The sequence below is a fragment of the Electrophorus electricus genome, chromosome 1 (assembly GCF_041902795.1).
Source record: "Electrophorus electricus isolate QZ-2024a chromosome 1, ASM4190279v1, whole genome shotgun sequence".
Taxonomy (NCBI): Eukaryota; Metazoa; Chordata; class Actinopteri; order Gymnotiformes; family Gymnotidae; genus Electrophorus; species Electrophorus electricus.
In genome coordinates, this window is record NC_137497.1 from 34,225,202 (window position 1) to 34,245,922 (window position 20,721).

At 40.5% G+C, this 20,721-nt stretch overlaps 3 protein-coding genes across 6 annotated transcripts in view; all 3 read left to right on the forward strand.

Annotated features, from left to right (window-relative positions):
- Positions 1–3: 3 nt before the first annotated feature.
- On the forward strand, positions 4–6,519 carry cmtm7 (CKLF-like MARVEL transmembrane domain containing 7). 2 transcript variants are annotated; one of them, XR_004776118.2, is made up of 6 exons: positions 4–250; positions 1,497–1,670; positions 2,156–2,254; positions 2,502–2,583; positions 2,741–2,826; positions 4,782–6,519. XR_004776118.2 is itself a non-coding variant. In XM_027005409.3 (5 exons), the coding sequence occupies exons 1-5, from the start codon at positions 131–133 to the stop codon at positions 2,752–2,754; spliced, it is 489 nt and encodes a 162-aa protein (XP_026861210.1). In that variant the 5' UTR covers positions 4–130; the 3' UTR covers positions 2,755–4,030. The 2 variants fall into 2 exon arrangements, 1 of the variants encoding a protein (XP_026861210.1); XM_027005409.3 differs by lacking the exon at positions 4,782–6,519 and having other exon boundaries at positions 2,741–4,030.
- Positions 6,520–6,834: 315 nt separating this feature from the next.
- cmtm6 (CKLF-like MARVEL transmembrane domain containing 6) lies at positions 6,835–14,458 on the forward strand. The gene is made up of 5 exons (XM_027005392.3): positions 6,835–6,990; positions 7,275–7,416; positions 11,938–12,114; positions 12,326–12,424; positions 12,962–14,458. Exons 2-5 carry the CDS (start codon positions 7,288–7,290, stop codon positions 13,118–13,120), a joined length of 564 nt encoding a protein of 187 aa, XP_026861193.2. The 5' UTR covers positions 6,835–6,990; positions 7,275–7,287; the 3' UTR covers positions 13,121–14,458.
- Positions 14,459–15,297: 839 nt separating this feature from the next.
- The window catches only part of cpne4a (copine IVa), a 55,322-nt gene continuing 49,898 nt past the window's right edge, over positions 15,298–20,721 (forward strand). Inside the window, exon 1 of one of the 3 annotated variants that reach the window (XM_081716669.1) lies at positions 15,298–15,505. The gene's annotated coding sequence lies outside the window, so the exon portion shown is untranslated. The remainder of the gene's footprint in view (positions 15,506–20,721) is intronic. The other 2 variants (XM_081716660.1, XM_027005390.3) reach the window with 2 other exon arrangements.

Below are 20,721 nucleotides of genomic sequence, written 5' to 3' on the forward strand. Positions count from 1 at the left end.
AAAGTGAACCCTCCCCCTAGCCTGTCACACCCGAATGTGAGATTTAGAGAACTGTAACGGAATTGTGCTCATTCGCGCAGCAAGCACATAGAAAGTTGTCATAAAAATAGTGCTTACGTTAAGTAACGAAATGTCTCATACAGTTGTAACAACCACGACCACGACCACAACAACGTCGACTTCGGACGGACGGTTCCTAAACATCGGTTACTTGCGTTCGTTTCCAGGATTGCTGAAATTCGGTCAAGTGGTAAGAAAATGTATCATTATTTCACTTGGCGTAAGACGCTGTGTAAATATGTATACATTTTGCTTATAACGTCCCGGTGGAAAGTGAACGTAAAATATGGTGAAATTATTAAATTGTGGTAAATTATGGCCTACGAAGTTGGACGAACCTTTTAAATTATTACACTTAAATTATAAAAAACTTTTACTTTTTGGGGTTTTGAGAGTAGCGATAACGATGTTCGGTTAAGATTCGCTTAATATTAAGGTATTATACAGTAGAATCTGTTAATTAGACAACTGCCCGTTTGGAAACAGCTGACAATTGGTAACTAACTGGTGAACTGCTAAAATTCACACCCACGAAACGCGCGCGAACTCTTATGCGTTGTATGATAACAGGTGTGGGGCGAGGCTACGACTGATCAACTACAGTGAGATTTAAAAGGCGGCTGTAGGCCTCTCTAGAGGGCTGTCTGCACCACAGGCTTCTGTCAAGACTGCCCTATAAGGGAATGCGGATGACCGTCCACTATACAGCAAATTGGATTTTTCAGTCTTATTCAAAACGGTTATTAGCATTCATTGGTGAAATCCAAGCAACATGGTCGAGAGAAAGTGTTCACCAGGGTGAAAAAACGTTTTGTGCTGTATGGCAGTATGGACATGAAAGGTTTAAGCACATCTTTAATCCGTGTAAGGCGTAAATCTAAACTTGCTCCTCCAACTTTAGGTAATAATGTCTGAGGTTATACTGGGATAGAAATGCAGATAAATTTAAAGAAGTATACGCAGAGGAAGTTATTTCACGCACAGGAAGTTCTCTGACCTGAGTTGATTGAATTCAGAGTAAATAATATATCATAGGAGATGTGATCCCTGGTGTGACTTGCACATTGATTATCATTTGTACACCAGCCTGTGATGAAATGGCAGCTTGTACTTCATGAGCTGGAGACTGACAAGGAGACACATTCACTCTGTCAATCCAGGGTATATGTCAGAGTGGTTTGTTATTCTATGTCAAAGGGATTACTCTGTGTCAAAGTGTCAAAAGTATATGGGAAAATTCAGAAATATCAAGAGATTTGTAAAGTGTCTTTCCAAACTAACAACAATTTGAAATAATTACTTCAGCAAGCATGTTTGTCTCTGTTCAAATGGAAGGAATATGACATCTGAAATCAAATTTTGACCTCCTTTTTTGCCTGCCTGCCTGCCTGCACATATTTGTGTGTGTGTGTGTGTGTGTGTTTGTACGTGAATAGATAGCCCTCCTGATTGCCTTCTTGTGCGTGCACTATTCGTCATGGACAGACTACTCTGCCTACCAATACTTTGAGGTCGTCACACTATGGTTTCTCATCGTTTTCCTCATCTTCCTCCTCATGTATGTGCTCAGGCTGCAGGCCAAGATTCCTTGCATTAACTGGACCCTGACGGTGAGTAATTTGCGAGAAGTTTTTGTCTGACTAGCTGGTTAAGATTTATATATTATGAATCTTAACCAGATTATAATATTAATATATTATTCATATATTATAATATTAAGGTATTATACTGTAGAGTGCCTTGTTAATTAGACAACAGTTGCACGTTTGGAAACAGCCAACAGTTGACAAAAGTCTAACTGGTAAGCTACTAAAATTCATATCCACAATGCATGTGCAGACTAGTCATTGAAAGGTTTCCTGGACCCTAGACACTATAGGGTCTCCTGGATCCTGGAATCAGCCCCCAAATGGAGCACTATTCGAAAAACACTCTGCCTTTATTTGCCATTTAAATACAAATGGCAGATCCTCCAAATGATTAGATTACATTTACATGACATTTTCTCTGCTCTAGACCTCTGCATTAGGGCATGTGTTGTCTCTTCTCTGAACTGTATTGTCTTGAGTGCAGTGCGTCTGTCTTACCTTGGCAGGAGTTCCTGCACTATGCCATCGGCACCATCCTGGTCCTGATTGCCTCCATAGTAGCAGCCGTGAAGAGCTATGGCATCTCTGGACTCGTGGCTGGATCGGTGAGTAATCCAGACAGCCATTGTTTGTTCCCTGTGCCCGTCCCTGCGGCTGGGAATGGAAGAAAGGAAAGCCAGCAGGAATCATTCATATCACATCACTGTTCAGAGGAAGGAAGTGCCAGTGCAGAGACAGTCCTATCTGTGCAGCTGCTACTTTCATATGCTGCTGTTGCTGTAGTAACCATTGCTGTTGGGGGACTCTTTTAAGAATCAATGTGATATGCTGACTTGTTTATCACTTTTTTAGGTTTTTGGCTTTATTGCAACGTTTCTTCTTGCAATCAGCATTTGGACATCTTACAAGGTCACATGTGGATCGCAGCCAACTAGTGAGTACGATTCAGTATTTGAGTTATCCAAGTCTTAGCAAGCCACTTTTCAGCCGCATCAGAAATAAGCTTTTGGAGGAACCTAGATCTTAACAATTAAACCCAATTACTGTGGTTTTGGTTTTGTTCTGTTAATCCCTCTGCTGTTGTTTTGCAGGCGCGGCTGTGTGATGCAACCCAACCTGCATTCATGAAAATGTTATGGTTGCACTTTTTAGCTGTTCAAGGTGTCTCAGAAATATGGCAAGTATTGATATTTCTGACCCTCTCCTCAGGGCTGCAGTATATTTGATTTGTATTATTACTTCTTAAAATCCCAGTAGGGAACTGCTAAATTGGTGCTACACCAAAGATTTGTTCTGTTTCCTAACAGATCACACCATCCTCTTTATTACAAACTCCTAACATGGTTGCTATTTTCCAACAGGTCTGAATGATTTTTTTTTTTCTGCTCCTGACCCCACGTGTGGGGTGCATTTGTAAGATCTTTGTTTATGTAAACATAATCTTGTATTTAGTGGCCTCTTGTTGGTCACTTTATTAGGTGCCGCTGTCTTATAGGTAAATTTTGTACGGCTTTAGACTGTATCTTTTGGCATTCACAGTTAGTTTCTGGCACACAAGACGGTAGTGGATATTATTTGGCTGGTGGACCATTTTCACAACAGCATTAACATTGACTTAGCCACAGTACTGCTGGGGTTTAGACATGTCAATGTCACTGCTGCGGTGAGAGTCCCTACCACCCAAAAATATCCAGCCAACAGCTGGTCAGAAACTAACCAATAATGTCTCCAATTAAAAGTTGGAGGATGGCTAGCAGAAACCTGGGCTATAGATAATTATATATAGATATAAAAAAAAAGGATGGTACATTAAAAGGATGGTACATTGGGGCTGGAGTCTAAGATCCAGAAGTAATGGCTCACGCCTTGAAATGTCATATACTGCAGCTTTAAGGAAGGGTAGGTAGAGATGGGGCCCCAGCTTTGGTTTGCAAAATGTACCTTATTTTATGAAAATGCATGGGGCCATTTATACAAAGAAATGTTTACATTTTTTATCAGAGAATACAAGATAGGTTAAATTCAGAGCCTGCAAGCTTAAGCTCTTGCATTTGAATTCAGGATTCATTGACAGTGCTATGATTATTCTAGTTTTTTTTTATTCTTAGTTTCACTTTTGGAGTGCAGTCATTCTCTCTCTCTCTCTCTCTCTCTCTCTCTCTCTCTCTCTCTCTCTCTCTCTCTCTCTCTCTCTCTCTATCTTTTTTTTTTTTTTTTTTACAAACAGTTCTGTATTCTGGTGTGTTATACTGCGCAATTAACTTCGTCAGAATTTTGTCACTGAAGTCAGTCACAGTCTGGTCATTGCTGTGTTTACTATATGCTATATGATAAATCTACTGCATCTGATGTCTGTATATTTAAATAAAAATTATCGGATATCCACTTCCCCTCAGTTGCTCTACAGAAACCTAAAGGCCACAAATACAGATTAGAAATATGTTATATTTCAATAATAAAAAAAATAAAAATAATAATACATTATTATTATCATCATTATTATTATTAAGAAGAAGAAGAGTAATTACTCTATTAATATACAGCGTTTGTATATAGCATTAAGATAGCATATGCTCTCTTTCACACTAGGGATAAATATTACAGGCACTATTAGTTACTTTTCAAAGGCTAAATATTGCTGAGGTGTAAATATAGAGGAACGTATTCCTCTCCTGGTTAGACACAACTGTTCCTGTCAGGCATGTTGTTGGGTGGGGCTTTACAGGAACAGATAAATACCAAGCCAAAGTCCATGGAAAAAAATGGTGGAAGGAAACATGTCTGTTAAAGGAATACTGTGCACAACATTACAAATTTTACAGCATAGTTAATGAGATGGTCAACATTTTAACAATGAGATCACTCTGACTGGACCCCAATACTTTTCAGTCCATTTATGGTTACAGTGTCTGCACCCCCCCCCCCCCCCCCCAAAAAAAAAACCCCTCAAATTCAACTAAGGTCTGATTTGATTTGATTATAGCTTTTGCAAAATTCAAACTATAAGAACAAAATATTTTTGTTAAAAGCTGAGATTGTACATCATATATCTGGTTTCCTTTACTTTTCAGCAAAATTAAAAACTGGAAATTATAACTGGAATCTCAATTTCATTGGTGTCTTTCGGTGCAGGTTGTGAGAGTGACGGGACAGAAGAGAGGAAGGCTGGCAGAAATAAGGTGTGGCTAGAGCTGACCTTAAGTGGAAAAGTGGAAAAAAACCTCTCTTGTAACTAATATGGAAGCACGGCTCATGTATGAGTGAACCCCTCCCTGGGCCGTGTGTATTTCGTTTACTGAGGTCTGTGCTGTGCGATTACCCACAGAAATGATGGGCTGCAAGATGGCCACCAAATCATCTGTGATGAAACTTAGTTTCATTATCTCCTATTAGAGTAAAAAACCTAAAAAAACATTTAATCTTGATCATCTCAGTTATTAGGCTATATCCCTATAAGCATGTTTATTTTTATTACTGTGGAGTTTGAAGTAAACAGGAAATGCATGAAGTGGTCTGGTTGTAGTCTAAAAACAGATAGATCGTATACTGGCACAGTTTCCTGAAGATAATCATTACTTGTGATATTTCATTGATAACATGAAATTGGAATCCTTTTGGTCTACTTACAATGTACTGTACAGGTGAACGATTTTTAATGCTCTAGCTGTAGTATTTAACATAGTTAAATACGTATGAATGTTAAATATTATAGAATAGCGTAGAAATACATAGACCAGTGATAAATACATGCAGTGGAAATCCTTTTTTTTAAATCCTAGGCTCCAACTATATTTCATGCGCCCTCTTGTGGCTGAATTCCAAATTGCACTTTTAAATTTTTTTTTACATTTTCAGCATTTGGCAGACACTAATCCAGAGCGATTTCAATGGAGTTTGTATGGTCCCTGGGAATCAAATTCACGTTGCTAGCACCTTGCTCTATCAGATGAGCCACAGTTCACGTGGACTAATTAATATTGATATAATTTATATGCATTATGCACATTCGCATGTATTCCTAGTCAATTTCATAGTGTTGGTAATAGAAAAAGATTAAATACAGTATTCTTTTTAGACGGACAAACATCGAGACTGCACAACGTGTGGAATAACTACTCGCCAATAGATGGCAGCAAAATCTCAGTTCAAAATGTCTAGTCCAAAATGGCCTTGCACTCGATGGCATTGCACTTTTTCAGATAGAGAGATGCCGGAGAACTGAAGAAACGTTATTCCAGTACTTCTGCTTATTTATAAGGTCTTAAAATTTTGATGACTATGCGTCTTGAACTCTGTCAATCACCCCAAGCTTGATTTGCTCAATGTTCTGCAATGAAGGCACCCATAGGAGCAGTCCCCATGGATGAATGAGCTGATCACTCGAACAACAGCCTCTTGTCAGTTCATCCACAGGTGAGCAGTATGTGCAGTAGTTACCCTCCTCACAGTATGTACTGTACATTCAGTATAGCTCATTAATCACATTTACTTAAGTGCCCCTTGAAGGGAGACGGGAGAGATCAGGGTTCCATGCTTAAGGAGATAAATACATTTGCATGTTTAACAAAATCTCTATCTTCAAATTAAAAGATGCTGGCACAAATATTTAATCTCGCTTTTCTTGCTAATCCCACTTATCTGTTTTATACAATATCCTGAGAGTCATCGATTTTGTGGGCAACAATGGCTAGATTATGAAGGAGCCACACTGCCCACTTCAGGTATGAACGCAGAATGCAGGCGTACTACTGCCTCTTAAGGTGTAATTTATCTTACACTACAAGACACAGCTATGCAGTCTAAAGTACACAACGATCAAACCAATATGAACATTTTAACTGAATAGTTTGTCGAAATTGACGCACACGAATTAATACGCCTTGGTTTCCTAGAAGCAGAGTAAGGTAAACTACCCCCACCGCTGAAGGTCGTTATAACTGTAGTCTCTGATCCCCGGCGAAGAGTGAAACTGCTAAAAAGTAATGCACAATTGGCCACGCGCCTAATTTTACTGCATGCTCAAACATTTTGAATTTAAGAAGTGGAAACCTGAAATGAGTTAAACGTTCACAAGTTCTGTTTCTGTGCATTTGTTTGGCCGTTCCGTGCATGCGTAAGTTAAGTCTCTTTGTAAAGCTGTATAAAGTCCAGATTTCGTAGCCACACCTTTGTGGTGCCGGGAGGCTCCCATAGACTCCATAGACGGGAAGTAATCACCATGCTGCCAAGCCCTACGTGCTCTTTAATGAACAAAAGAGAAGTGCGGAAGCTTCCGCTGCAGTCGAAATTATAGCACAGAAGACGTTTGAGCAGTCAGAGGATATAATAAGGCGACGTTTAAGTAAGAATATTCTTGTCAATGTCAATCTTTTAAGCACTTTATAAGATAATAGTGCTTTTATTAATTGTAGGATATTCAAAGCTGCTTAAATGTTTCTCTGATTGGTTACTTTCGTTTTCTAAACGTGTTCGGTTTGTGCCTTTGTTATTGTCGGTTTGGTTTCGTTCACATTTCAGACTAATGTGTGAAGATATGCCATTTATGATCTTTAAAATAGCTACAATGAATCCCTTCAGTTTCCCAGGGTAGCCGCTACATTGCTAAAGTATTCGCGTTTCCCACAGATTGGCTGCAATTATGGCCACCACAGATCCTGTGTATAACACGACAACAACCACGACTCAGGACGCGAAATCTAGAAAATGGTTCGTCGTACCGTCGGCCCACCTGGACAAAATCAGATTCTTTATAAAGGTTTTGGAAGTGGTAAGTGGCATGCCCATTTTGCTTTACGTTTGTGTCGTTGAGGAGGCGATTATCCGCTGCTTGCCGAGCTTTAAGCATTAGCACATATCAACACAGTCTGTACGTATGTGGCGAAACAGCGAAGTGGCGTTCGTGACCTTTATATTTATCCTAAGCTTGTCTGTGACCGTTTGCTCGCTTATTCGTTGCTGTCAGTTTATGTAATTACTTTCATTAGCGTATTTATAAAATCTTGTGAGCTTTGATATATTGAAGTCCATGAATGCTATAAAAACCAAGCAACCAAACAAACAACCCCCCCCCCAAAAAAAAACTAGAATTATCCGAAAAATTCAGGTATGTTGGACAGAATCCGCCAGAATTCCAGGTATTGCTATGGTATGGTATTACTGGTATTACCAGTATCCTGGTGTGGAAGGTGTCGTTATTGACACTTTCTGTGTAACCCTCATCACAGTCCAGCACGCAGCAGGCTACTAGTTAAGCAGGAATATTCTCCATATTAGATCCCTTGAGTTCTGCAAGGACCCCTTGCTTTTTGGAAAGTTTTACTTGATTTTCTTGATTGGAGGTACTTGATTTGGCTGATGTGTCTCCCGTCACTTGTCCATCTTGGAAATGGTGTCAACTGTCCTGCTAAGGAATAGACAGCATGCCTGTCTATTCAGAAAACTTTTGTAATATTTAATATTTTGTTCTTTTGGAGGCACATAGGATAGACACACAAACAGGGCAGTGATGGCTCAGTGGTTAAGGTGCTTGACTAGTAAAGTTGCCAGTTCAAGCCCCAGCACCACCAGGTTGGCACTGTTGGGCTCCTGAGCAAGGCCCTTAACCCTCAGTTGCTCAAGTTGTGTTCTCTCAGAATTGTAAGTTGCTTGGGATAAAAAGTATCATATATTGACACAAATCAATTAAAGATTCAGTGCCTTTGTGTAGTGTGGCTATCTTTACAAGGGGCATTTAAAAAATTTTTTTTTTTTATATTTATGGGCTCATTGTAAAAAAAAAAAAAACTTGAACTATCAGTAATGCCCTATTGTACAATTTGTATGTTATGCACTGTTAACTCATTTATAAATAGCATATGAATCCCTGTTTGAATCCATCTTTACCTGGAAGGATGAATAAATATTTGTTACACTAAGTATTTGACTAGGGACTTTTGGTTATTACTGCTGTAATGTGTCATGCAACTTCCACTTAATTTTTGTATTTGTGGTCATATGCTTGGGGTAATTTAAGAGTGTATACCTAGTTTCAATGAAATGTTATATAACTTGCAATCATTTTGAAATGCCAGTTTTCTTTGTTTTTTTGGCTTCTATTTTCACCTTAGCTCATGAAGGAGCGTCCTTGCCCACATAGGTTGTTATTATCCTGTAACCTCATTTAAAAATTTATTAGCACTTGGTTGTATTGCACGAAAGCTTCAATGCCAGAAGCAACTCTAGGAGCGTCACTAATACTGCAGCCCTGTGAGTGCTACGAATTAAAAGAAAAGGGCACTGGGTCATTGTCATAGCTGTTGTGTTTGAACAAATGCTAAAATGACATGTCAGCTGAATGATACATTTTGTAGTAAGTATAGCAACATTTGGGGGGAAAAAACAAACAAATTGGATAATAGAGTCTAACAGCTTTTGGTGCAGGAGGTTCCCTAGCGATGGGTAGATTTGGGAGCCATTATAGTATCTGTGTCTCATGCATCTCATGGATACTGCATGTGGAAAATCCCTGGCCCCCCCCCCCCCTCCCTCCCTCCCCTCCCCTCATCCAGACATGTTAGCAGTGTTGATACCTTGGTATTTCCCACTTGAAAATTCACAGATCATTTTCTGTAGGGAAACTGGTTTGCTAACAGTAACATGTGACAGTGAAGCTGCTAGTAGGTCTTGATCAGACTTGGCCTGAGGCAGTTCTGGGTTGGTTCTCTCGCACTATTAGAGTTGTTGGACTGAAGGCCTACAGCTAGGAACCACAAGACCTTACTATTACTAAGAAGTATTGAATGGGTACAAAACACTACTTTCTGTCCATTACTTTTTCAAAGATGCAAAACAACTTGATTACCCCAGTCATTTTAGGGATTTTATTATTATTTTTTAATTTTGTATTTGAGAGGAAGTCCTGTCCAAACTATTGCCCTATAATGTCTTTTGTTGCATACAGCATTGGCTTATCAGTCTGTGCTCATTCATCCATTGAGAGAGAAACAGACAAATGATCATGGGTTCCTGAGAAGGTGTTTGCGGTTAACACAGGTGCACTGTATGGTGACTGAAATCTCCAGTTGGCTGCTTTCCCTTGTACTGAGCCCTGCAGGATGGAGTTAAGGATTCTGGAATTGACCTGGCTACTCCCTTTGATTGCTGAGGAAGTTGCACAAGCCAGCTCCGTTCCTGCCTGAGTCTAGTGAGCTCAGCAAGAGCCTTTGTATGAGGCCCAGAAGTGGACCTCAGTGTTACCTTCAGTCCAACAGACTTGGACATTTCCAGCTGCTATAGACTCCTCCAGCTCAAACCTTACAACATTCTTTATATTACACACATTTTATCCACTCCTTTGCATCTAGATTTGAAGGCTTAAATAATAAGGGAGTAGTTTAAATAATGAGTGAGTAGTATTGGTTAAGTCACATTGTTTCCCTGCTGATTGTAACCATGTGCATGGTCACAGCATTAGGACAGAAGGTAGCACAGATGATATTGTTCATTCTGGATAACAGATAAGAAGCATTGCAGCCTTTTTATCATAGGCCTTCCACTCTACTCACTATGGTATGATAGAAACCTGGCTTCTACTCTTAAGTGCTACACTAGTTCTTGTATTTAAAGTTTATGTGAACAGTCTTTTTCCCATTGTAACGACCATCGACTGCCATGCTAAATTCAGGGAAAACCAAATTACTTAAATATCTTTTGCTGTGAAATGCCTATAAATTCATAGCCAGTGTTAACTGGGCCAAAGAATACACAGACAGGTTTGTTAATGGCCCTTGTGTTTCTCACTGTTTGGGTGTGTTTTAGTTTGTCAGACCCTCCAGTAAGGAATACAATCATCAGTCTCTGGGGTCTGTTGGAGGAATGCATTGTTGGAAAGTTGTTTGGTTAAACATTTAGTTCCTTGGATTAGCTTAAACCACACACACACACACTGTGTGTGTGTGCGCGTGTAAGCATGCATGTGATCAGGCTTACAGTGAAGATATTGGGTGCTCTTGGTTACTGATGTTGTTTGTAAGGCCTGTGCCCAAAAAGTTCACCAAAATCACTGTGATGCTCAGTTCTTTTTTAAAAAAGAAAGAAAGAATGAATACTCATAGTGCTGCTCGCACTGCTGCTTAATGCTGTCTTCTGCGTTGTGGCGGTGTTGCCCTTTCCTTGGGTTCTAGGAACTAAGTTCTAGGAACCCAAAAATTATTTTGGGTTCTCTTGTTTGTGATGTTATCCCTAGTGAGTGTCATTACTATGCGTATGTGATTCTTGGATCCCCCAATATCTCTTGCCCTGTGCTTCTAAAAATCATATTTTTTATTTCTTCCCTGCTGGGATTTGTTTTGTTTGTTTGTGTGTGTGTGATTACAACCTTCGTGAAATCAAAAGCAGCTACATCCTGCTTGTCAGAGGAAGCCACCAAAAAGTTATTTTTCAGGCTTACAAGATGATAAAACTGCTTTGACAAGGCTGGTGAATCAAAACCAGGAATGAAGCAACACATTGATGCATGTTTCTGTCTGTATATTCTCAGTGGATCATTGATCCTAGCCTACTGAGCTACAGTTAGCTAAATATGTAATGTAATAAAATGTAATAAAAACTCTAAGTAAACTTCCAGGGGGTGGTGTGTGAACATGCACACAAAAACGAATACATCAGTCACAAGTCACAAAAACGCACAGCAATGAGGTCATAAAAGTAGAAGATAAAAATGTTAATCTAGCAGGAATATGATGTCCAATTGTTTTATGATCTCATTTTAGAATGTAGGAAGGAAGAGTTTTGCTTAGTTGGTCTTGTGTCCAGGAGCCTCATCACCCTGTGGAGCTGGATCACTGGCTTCCCTGGATGGTATGGGCAAATTAACCAGAGGACTACCTATTGCAGTGTGCATGCCCAGAGCACTATTAAAGATTGCAGACATCTTGCAGTCACATGTTTGTGCTTTAACACATTTACCCTTCTGTTTTTTTTAGGTAGTTTGCTTGTCCACAAACATCCTCCCAGTCTTTTCTTATCCATTTGTTATCAGTATAAAGCTTTAAAGACTAAGATTAATTCCTTACTTCAACTGAAAATTGCATCCAAATTTTTCTGTTAAATATCTGAGCTTATAGTGCCACCTAGTTGTGTTAGAGTAGATGCATTCCTTTAAGAAGAGTCTTGTCTGTTGTGTATAGTGCTGTGCTATTCTGTGTTTTGTCCATATTCCTGCATCATGGTATTTTACGAAGGCTGTTCTTTGTTTTGTGGTGTGTTTGGTATATGTCATGGACTCTTAGGCTATGCCCTCTCTCATCAGCTCCTCTCCCTTGTGGCCTTCACTCTCGAGGAATTGGTGACCAGCTGCACGTCATGTACTGCCCTTTACTTCTTTGAGTTCGTCAGCTGCACAGCTTTCCTCTTCACCTTCCTTCTTCTCACCCTCCTCGCCACAACGTTGCACCAGCGAGTCGGCATCAGCTGCTGGCCCCAGTTGGTGAGATCCTATAGATTATTTTTCATTAAATGTCAGGGAGCGCATGAGCTGATGCAGAGCTGATTCAGGTCTCTGTGAAAGAAGTAGATCCCACTCTTGATTAAATTTAGGCCTAGATTAAATGTTTCATGGTAGAATTACGCACAAGTGAGGAAGCAGGAGGGGAAGCTGTACTCGCTGCTAGCTCATGGCTCTTCTGTTTCTCATGCAGGACTGTGGATACACAGCTTTAATCATGGCTTTCTTCCTCATCTCCTCGATCACCTTTGCAGCGCAAAATGGCGAGACAAACAAGGAGAAGGCAGCTGTGGTAAGATAACCCACTGCACATCGATTAGGACATTGGAGCTTAGCGAACGGGGCAAGATGGGAGACTGCACCTTAGGTAACTAGACAGGATCAGTGACTGGAACATAGCTAATGGGGCAGGATGGGAGACTGGAGCTTAGGTAACTGGACAGGATGAGAGACTGGATTTTAGCTAATGGGGCAGGATGGGAGACTGGAGCTTTCTGCTCCAAAATGAGCAGAAAATGTCCTGAAAGAAGCTGCCAAATGCAGCGTACTAAGATGTAAGTATAAGATTATTAGTGCCATTCAAAATGTCATTCTTCTAACTGTAAGTACAGCTATAAAGCATTAAGTGCAGTGATTTGTTGTTGTTTTGGAATTATATTCTTGTAACTGCAGTTATGTGAGCAGGAAGAGGTGAGTCTTACACTGTGTTCTTTGCCTACATCTCAAACATAATAAATTTGATCCACGGTCAGGTTCAAGCACTGAGCTGCACTCAGCCAGTGACCGTTGTTGGGACTCAAGACTTCTTTTATTTGAATTTGTCCTGTAGGCCTTTGGCTTTCTTGCTTCTGGGGCCTTCCTGGTGGATGTGGCTGTCTTTGTCCAGACGAAGGGCTTTCCATGTTGGACCAGGAACGCACTGCCAACAGATGTCCCCACGTCGCCGGTGCCGGAGAGTGTGAAACTGAATGTCAATGGAGCTGACTAACACCACAGGAACCAGTGCAAACGATTCATCTGCCACTTCACTTTAAGCACATATACCCCTTGGACTGACCCACTGTACACCAGGTTGTTTGTTTGTTTGCAAAGCAAAGAGACCATGAAATTCAGACGTTAACTTCATTGACTCTTTGACTTGCATGAAATTGGACAAATTTTAACACTTATAACGGGACAATTTTTAAAAATCGTTGTCATTGCTCCTTAGACAAAAGAGGGACCTTGAAGTTGGGACCATGAAGTTCAGTCCTGTGCCTTTCTGGCTGTATAGAAATTCCTTAATGTATTTTATACTTCTCACAAAATCTAAAGCAATTTTTAGACCAAACAGTTTTTTATTCATTCAATTCATTGTCTTTTGGGGAGAAAATGTCCTCTATGAAAAACAGCCTGTGAAAACTGAATGTGTCATTACCAGCATGTGTAAGCCCTTCGATAGGGCTTTTAGAGCTGCTCAGAGCTGTAGCACCAATCATCTGTGCAGAAGAGCAATGGGCAGCTCAATAAAATGAGAGCCATTAAAAATGATGCAAAAACATCAAAAATAATATTCAATCTTTGCCCTTGTACAACAGGGCTAAATATTGCACTGTTTATAAATTTTGTTTGGTTTCATACTCAAGCATAATCATTTGTAATGTGACAATTTCAATGTTATGTTTTCTGAAAAAGTGATTTTAATCAACAACAAAATAGAGATTCACTCAAATGTTCAAATTTGTATTTTGCTGTTTATAATTTTGGGGCAAGGAGTGGCATGGGTGTACAGATTTTTAAAGGTTGATATTTTCTTATCTGAAATGAGCTTTGCATAGTTCACTTAGTGCCTTAAATAGATGAGTCTGATGCAGGTGTAATTTTGCAGTTGCCACTGTGATGCTGTGTGAGTCAACTTCAGTAGTTTAGCCTAGTACAGTTTTTGCTGTAAAAGAACCTTGTCTCGCCGGGCGACGAGCAGAGGGGAGTGTGTAGGCCTAGTCGTTCACTCATTTTAAATGCCCGGAGGAACAAATGGACTGCAATTCTCCAGAGACCGACCTTCCGATTTACATGAATGCCCTCCGAGTTCGGACGGTCCCATCTAGCGAAAACACCCCTCCCCTGTTCCCAGAAACCCTCCATTTCAAATTGACGTGCACCAAGTGCAAGTAATACATGCCCATCTATTTATGAGATGAGCCTCGAACCCCTATCATGAGATGAGCTTCTCAATTTATGTTTTGCCATAGGATGACTAGCATTGGGTTGCCCGTTATAACAAGTGTGAGGATTCATTCTGTTTATTATCTATATTTTGAATATGCCAATAAAATAACAAAAGATATCATTGCACACGCAGTGTGATTAAGTTCTGGCCTTGCTGCAAGACTCGCTGCTAAGCCTGCCACAGCCACTATGTGTCGTCCCCCCCCCCGAAAAAAACAATTTTAATAATTCATTAAAATCCATTTTGTGGCCTCTACTATTAAAGCCAGTAGTGGCCACTTTCCACGTTAGATTTATATTTATGGGTTTTAGCAGATGCTCTTATCCTGAGTGACTTACAGAAGCAATTTGCTACTTAAAGTATCCTTAGGTAGCACAAATAGGTTAGTCCAAAAATACCCTAAACTGAGACACTGTCACAATTAAATGACAGTGCTGAAACCTGGACTGAGTTTTAATACAATATTACAGAATACAAAAGAATTTGAGCCATTAGTGTTTCATGGGTAGCTATGAAAGTATTATGTGTGATAAGTTCCAGTGATGCAGTAACAAGTGTAATGCTTCTCTAAATCCCTATTAATTATTAATAGAGATGGTTATATAGCACATATAGGTGCAATTGTTCTACTTCTGGTAAAACACAAAATAAGGCATAAAACTGGCATTTGAAAAATAAAAGAGTATGACAGCAGGTATACAGACAGGCTAGCATTTTGAGGGTTTCCTAATATTTCTGGGAACTATAACTTTTGGTCAAGCCTCATGTTATGAAAATAAACACTTTCAATAACTCCAACGCTTTCTCCAAGGAAAACCTACAAGACAATGACTCAGATTGGACGCTAGAGGTCACTGTCACTCCGGTTAAGACGTTGAGCGGGTGACGGTAGCTCCCATTGCTGGTAGCGCACTAGAAAGTAATCCTAACCAGTGATGTGTTTCAGGAAAGAAAGGGATAGGCGCACGATGCGCTTATAGTGAGAGAGTAACATATACTAGGCTACCGGGGTTTGTCTGTTCCTCTATTTGCTACTCTACAGTTGAATGAGGATGGAGTTTCACTCCATGTATAGAGCATACGTTTGCGCACTTTGCTCAGTTTAATTCCATTCCACTAACTGAAAAAACGACTGCCTGGGATTATTATTCAAGTTTGTTGAAGGTGAGTGTAGGCTTGTCTTTTACCCTGTATGAACCCTGTTTATATATATATATATATATAAAAAATATTTGCAACACGTATAGCTATAAAAGAAAAGAGGGCAAACTATATTCTACTTAGTTGGAATAATTCGAAATGTTTTTTTCTTGCTATGAGGCGTTTGATCGAATGTTTGAAGGCAAATGTGTGTGTGTGAGAAGTGGATAAGACTGCTTATCTGAGACAAAATAACTGGTTTGTAAAGGTGCTTGTGTGACATTGCAAAACATTTACATTCACAGGATTCGTTGTCACAAGGTATATTGAATTCCTCAAACCCTGCCTAATGGCCTTAAGGACCCGTGTCAGGTGTTACACACCTTTCCGTACAGTTCATTCAAGTTCGTCCTGCAATATTTTGGTATTTCAATGATATTGGCATAGTCAACTATTACTTAAATATAATGAGACTAATGTTTATTCTTCTCCTCCTTATAACCAGGCTCTCAAACTAATCTCCCACTAATACATTTAATCACGTGTTCTAACATTAAACTAATTATAAGGCAACAACGTATTTATGTACTTGGTTTTTAAAATTAGAGTTGGAATGGGAAGTTTTTGCTTGGTCAGATGAGGACCCGTAGACTACGGTTGTTGTGGCGATTGAAAGCGAGTGATCATAAGTGATTATTGGGTGTCTAACGGGTGGAATTCATTCCGAGAGTGTTATAAAAAATAATTAATAATACTCACAGTCAAACAGAGGCAGCTAGGCCTTTCAATTCCTTAAATGAGCCCAGAGTTTTCGGCGCTATAACTTTGGGTTAGGCCACCTGCAGTTTTAAAGTTTCAAGCCCAGTTAACATATCGATCTTTGACAATCATCACAATTACCACAAACAAGTCACTTTGTTAGGCTACATAGACATACGTAGCTTATCCTGACTCTCAATTACTTACAATGGGAGATCAGCTGAGACGATCATAATTTGTCGAATACCTGCTCAAGCTCACTGAACACTGTATTGTTTTACCTTTGTGCTTATCTCATTACCTAGTTTTAGGTTTGACTGGGCTTCTGTGCCACGCGCTTCTGACCCTTCTTTTTTTTTTTTTTTGCCTATTCATTCAAGCTTCCTCTAATTATTCAGCCCCCCCAAAATAACGAGCTGCCTGTTTGAAAAGGTGGCCGCAGCCTTGTTAGCGTCCTCGTGTAAAAATGGAGTGACCAATGAAATCACATCCAAGTGAGAACTAGCTTGCTTGTGGTTAACTAGATATGAGACTAATGAGGTGGGCTGACTTTTGAGTTGCTGTAAAATCCACTTAATCTCCTTTCTTTTACAGGAAAATGAGTTCTGCGGTAACGCAGACTTAATCATGAAACGTTGACAGATTTCTGATCAGATTCAGAATCTTTATTTGCCAAGAATGTACAAGGAATTTCTCTTGGTGCAGGTTTCAAACATAGAATTTGATCAAACAAATATTGACTATAGACCTGGCATTGTCTTCTGATGGGGTTTCTTTCTCTTTTTTAGCTTGGTATGAGAGATTTAGTTAGATATGACATATTGTCCCACTGAGATGGTAAAACATTATTATGCCATCAGATAATAAAGAGTACCACTGTGTTTATGTCAGAAATGATTGATTTCAAAATGTGCAATGTACACATTACTTTCTGTAATTGTAATTCATTTCTGCATTTTGGGATTGTCGAGGACAATTGTTTCCCTTATGTCTGCATCATGAAACGGTATTGTCTGGTCCATGCCTCTGATCTCTAATCGAAAAATAATCAAAGCCCAGAGACCAGAGGCATTGGACCCACAGAAGTGATTAACAGAGGGGGAAGCGCCGGTGCGAGGTCCGCCCCCGTACGCCGGCCCATTCATCATATGCTGGGGAATCATTGCAGCCTCTCCTTTGTGTTCAGAACCAAACATACCAAACAGTGCTGTCCACCCGGAGCTGTAAACTCTGCTGCTGGTGCTGTGGGGCTCTGTCCTGTTCAACAGGGCAGAATGCACATGGCTTCATCAATTCCAATAATTTGCACCAGTTAAAAGTAAAGTTTAACCGGAATTCTGAAATCATCAATAATGAGGCAAAGCCCTTAGTAGTTGTAGTGAGCACCATATTAAGTTAACTTTCAACCGGTGTTAGCCATGTTAGCCATGTTTAAGGGGGCACAAATGATAACTAAATGATAAATAACTGTTAAGGATCTCTTCCTGATAGGGTATATGTTTTCTTTACTCTCCTTTAAACTCTATGGCCATTTAAACCTTTAATGCCTATGATAAGTGCCCTTGAGAACAAATGTGTGTGAGTGTGTGTGTGTATGGTTTGAGGTTGTGCAGGCAGGTGTAAGTCAGGCAGCCAGAGAAGTGCTGTGATATTATGCTATGGTAGTGGGAGAATAGAGTCAGTAAAATTCCTGAAGGAGAGGCTAATGGCGTCATGAGGAGATCTGATTAGGCCACAGTGCCAGTCCCCTGTGGAGACCCACACAATATCATACAAAAAGACCCACGAGGCAAGAACTCAGCACACAGGAGGTTTTTATGACAATGATTTGGAGGACCTTATTTTTTTTTGCTGTTCTACCGAGTCAGTGATGTGGATTATTTTTTTGCAGGATTGTTTCAGGTAGACTAACATTTTAGGTCATATCTCTTTGTTTTATGGACTACTTCATCTTTATGAACTTTTCATATCACTCTCAGACCTCTGACTCTTTCAATCCTCAGGTTGCTCTGCTCCGTGGTCAAAATTACGCATGTGATTTTAAAGAGAAAACATTGCATGTTCATTCACTGTTACTGGGAAATGGAAACTTTTGATGGACACTGAGCACATGTGGTGTTCAATCAGATGGACAATAATATGGAACAAGTCGGTCTTAATTAAGCATGTTAATTTAGTCCTAAAAACATGTCTGCAGATACATGGGTGTCACACGTTGTCTCTGTTGTTCCAGATGATGGTGAGCTTACAGGTCACTTTCTCGTCTGAGGTTTTGGTTGTGTGGTACTATCCCAGACATCTCTTTCTCAATGTCTCCTGGTGACGGACATCTGGGGCACGTCGCTCTGGGTAGCAGGACAAGATGTAATTATTCAGGCTTGTGGGCTGCACAGTGATTGACTTGTATGGCATAATTGACTTTTTCATGAGGAGGGGCGGTGCTGACATCGCTGTTCTCTCGCTGCTCATTGTAAGGTGTCTCTGGAGGTGCAAAAAAGGCTGAGGAGCTCATAATTACGCCAGCTCATTCTGCAGATTTGGTAGGTGCACTCTGGGAAAATGAGGGCATTGCCTTTTGGGTGTCTGTGCAATGGATTGTCAGAAAGACTCCACTTGCTATGCAGTGAAACTTTCTCTGCTCGGTCTTCTGCTCGCTGTAGTGGTCACAGATTAGAGGGATCAGCAGTGTGGAAAGGCTGGCCAAGGTAGGCTTCGCCATGGAAAATTGAGGGATCAGCTCATTTTAACGCTCCAGGAAGCTGCGTGCTACTTATCTCTGAACCCAAACCCCCTGCAGGTCTCCCAGCTCTGCCACAATCCCTTTCCGATGGCTCCCCCTTCCAAAACATGAAGCTGTTGTTCGCTGTCTTGTTTCCTGATTATGTACTGACAGCTAATTACTGCGGGAAACACAGGCTCCACAGGCAGGACGCACGCTGAGCATCTCCATGTGCGCTCCTGCTGTGCTGTTGCCCCAGAGGCTAGAGTTACTTCTCATCTCCTCACCGCAGGCGGGAGGCAGAGGGAGTGTTAGCTGCTGAGACGAGGCCTAACCACACGCACGTCCCCATCAGCTCTGGCTCCATGATCTGTCTCCGAAGAATAACTCTCTCTCAAGGCCTCCTCTCCACGACAGCTGGAAGCTCTCATCCCTCACCCAGAGTGTAGGGACAGCCAGCTCTCTGGCTTGTTCTCTTCTCGGCCTAGCCGACGTGTTATCATATTTAATGAGCATGCACTCATGTGCTTATGTTTGATTTGACCACACAAAGAAATCAAAGGCAGGGTGAAGAGTATGGGGGGGGGGGGGGGGGGCAAGAGGTTGTGTTTTTGGTTCCTGTGCTGAAGAGCCATACCATTGCACTGGTCAGTGTTCTTCCTGCTTTGATATGTTTTCAAATTTCTGGTTCAGCTGGTTCATAACTTCTGCAGTATCTTTCTTGGTTTACACAATGACTGAATAATCAATAACTGTTGATTTTGCTGACAGTAATGGCATCAGTGGTTTCCCTGGCCAGTAAAGAAGTGGGTTTACTACAAATAATGCAAACAGGCAATAGTGCAAGTCTACAGAAAGCCGAATATATGACAGGAAGAATAGCTAACAGCAAATACAGCTCTACAGAATTGCTGCCCACAGGTGGCATTTTTCCAGAAGTAAAGTTACATTACTCTTCCCTCAGTGAGTAGTACTTTAGTGTTCTGATTTATTTATGAAAGCACGACCGACCATATACAGTGCACTACACTAGACTCACATAGATGAGTCTTGTACCATGGACAAATCTGCAAAGTTGATTTTATGTTATGCTTTATATACGATAGTTTTGTGCAGATTATGAAAACTGAGTAACCACTACAGCAACTGTCAGTATCCTGAGTTAAATGACATTTCAACCTGATTTCATAAAGTGTAATAACAGCTTGATAATGTGCTAACTATTAAGAATAAGCCAGACCCAAATGGTACAGTGAAACAGTTCTACACAAATGGCGCACCAATAGGAGAATACACAAACCAGAAAAGAGCGACACTGAAGGGAGCTGCTCACTCTCATTCGGTGCTGTTCTTACACACACTCACACACACATGCACGTGGACAAACCCACTCACAAATCCCCACTGATTTAACGTTGTTCTGAAAATATTTCAGTATATTGTAAGTGCAAGTAAATAAATGAAACTCTGTCTTGACTGTATGTCAGTGGTATAGATTCAGATTCAGATTCAGATTCAGATCAAATCATTCTGTCACAGTTTTATTTCTAGAGGGGTCTCAGCTGTACACTGCTCACATTGTTTCTGTTTCAAGTGGAGTGCTAGTGTGATATTTTCCACAGGGAGGCGAACAATATGGGAACATCAGCCTGCAGCATTTAAGAAAGCACAGCTAAACAGTGAGGCTTACACACACACACAGAGCATGAGGAAATGCTCACCTCTGTCTTGTTGGCCGTGATGTGAAGTATATAGGGTTGTC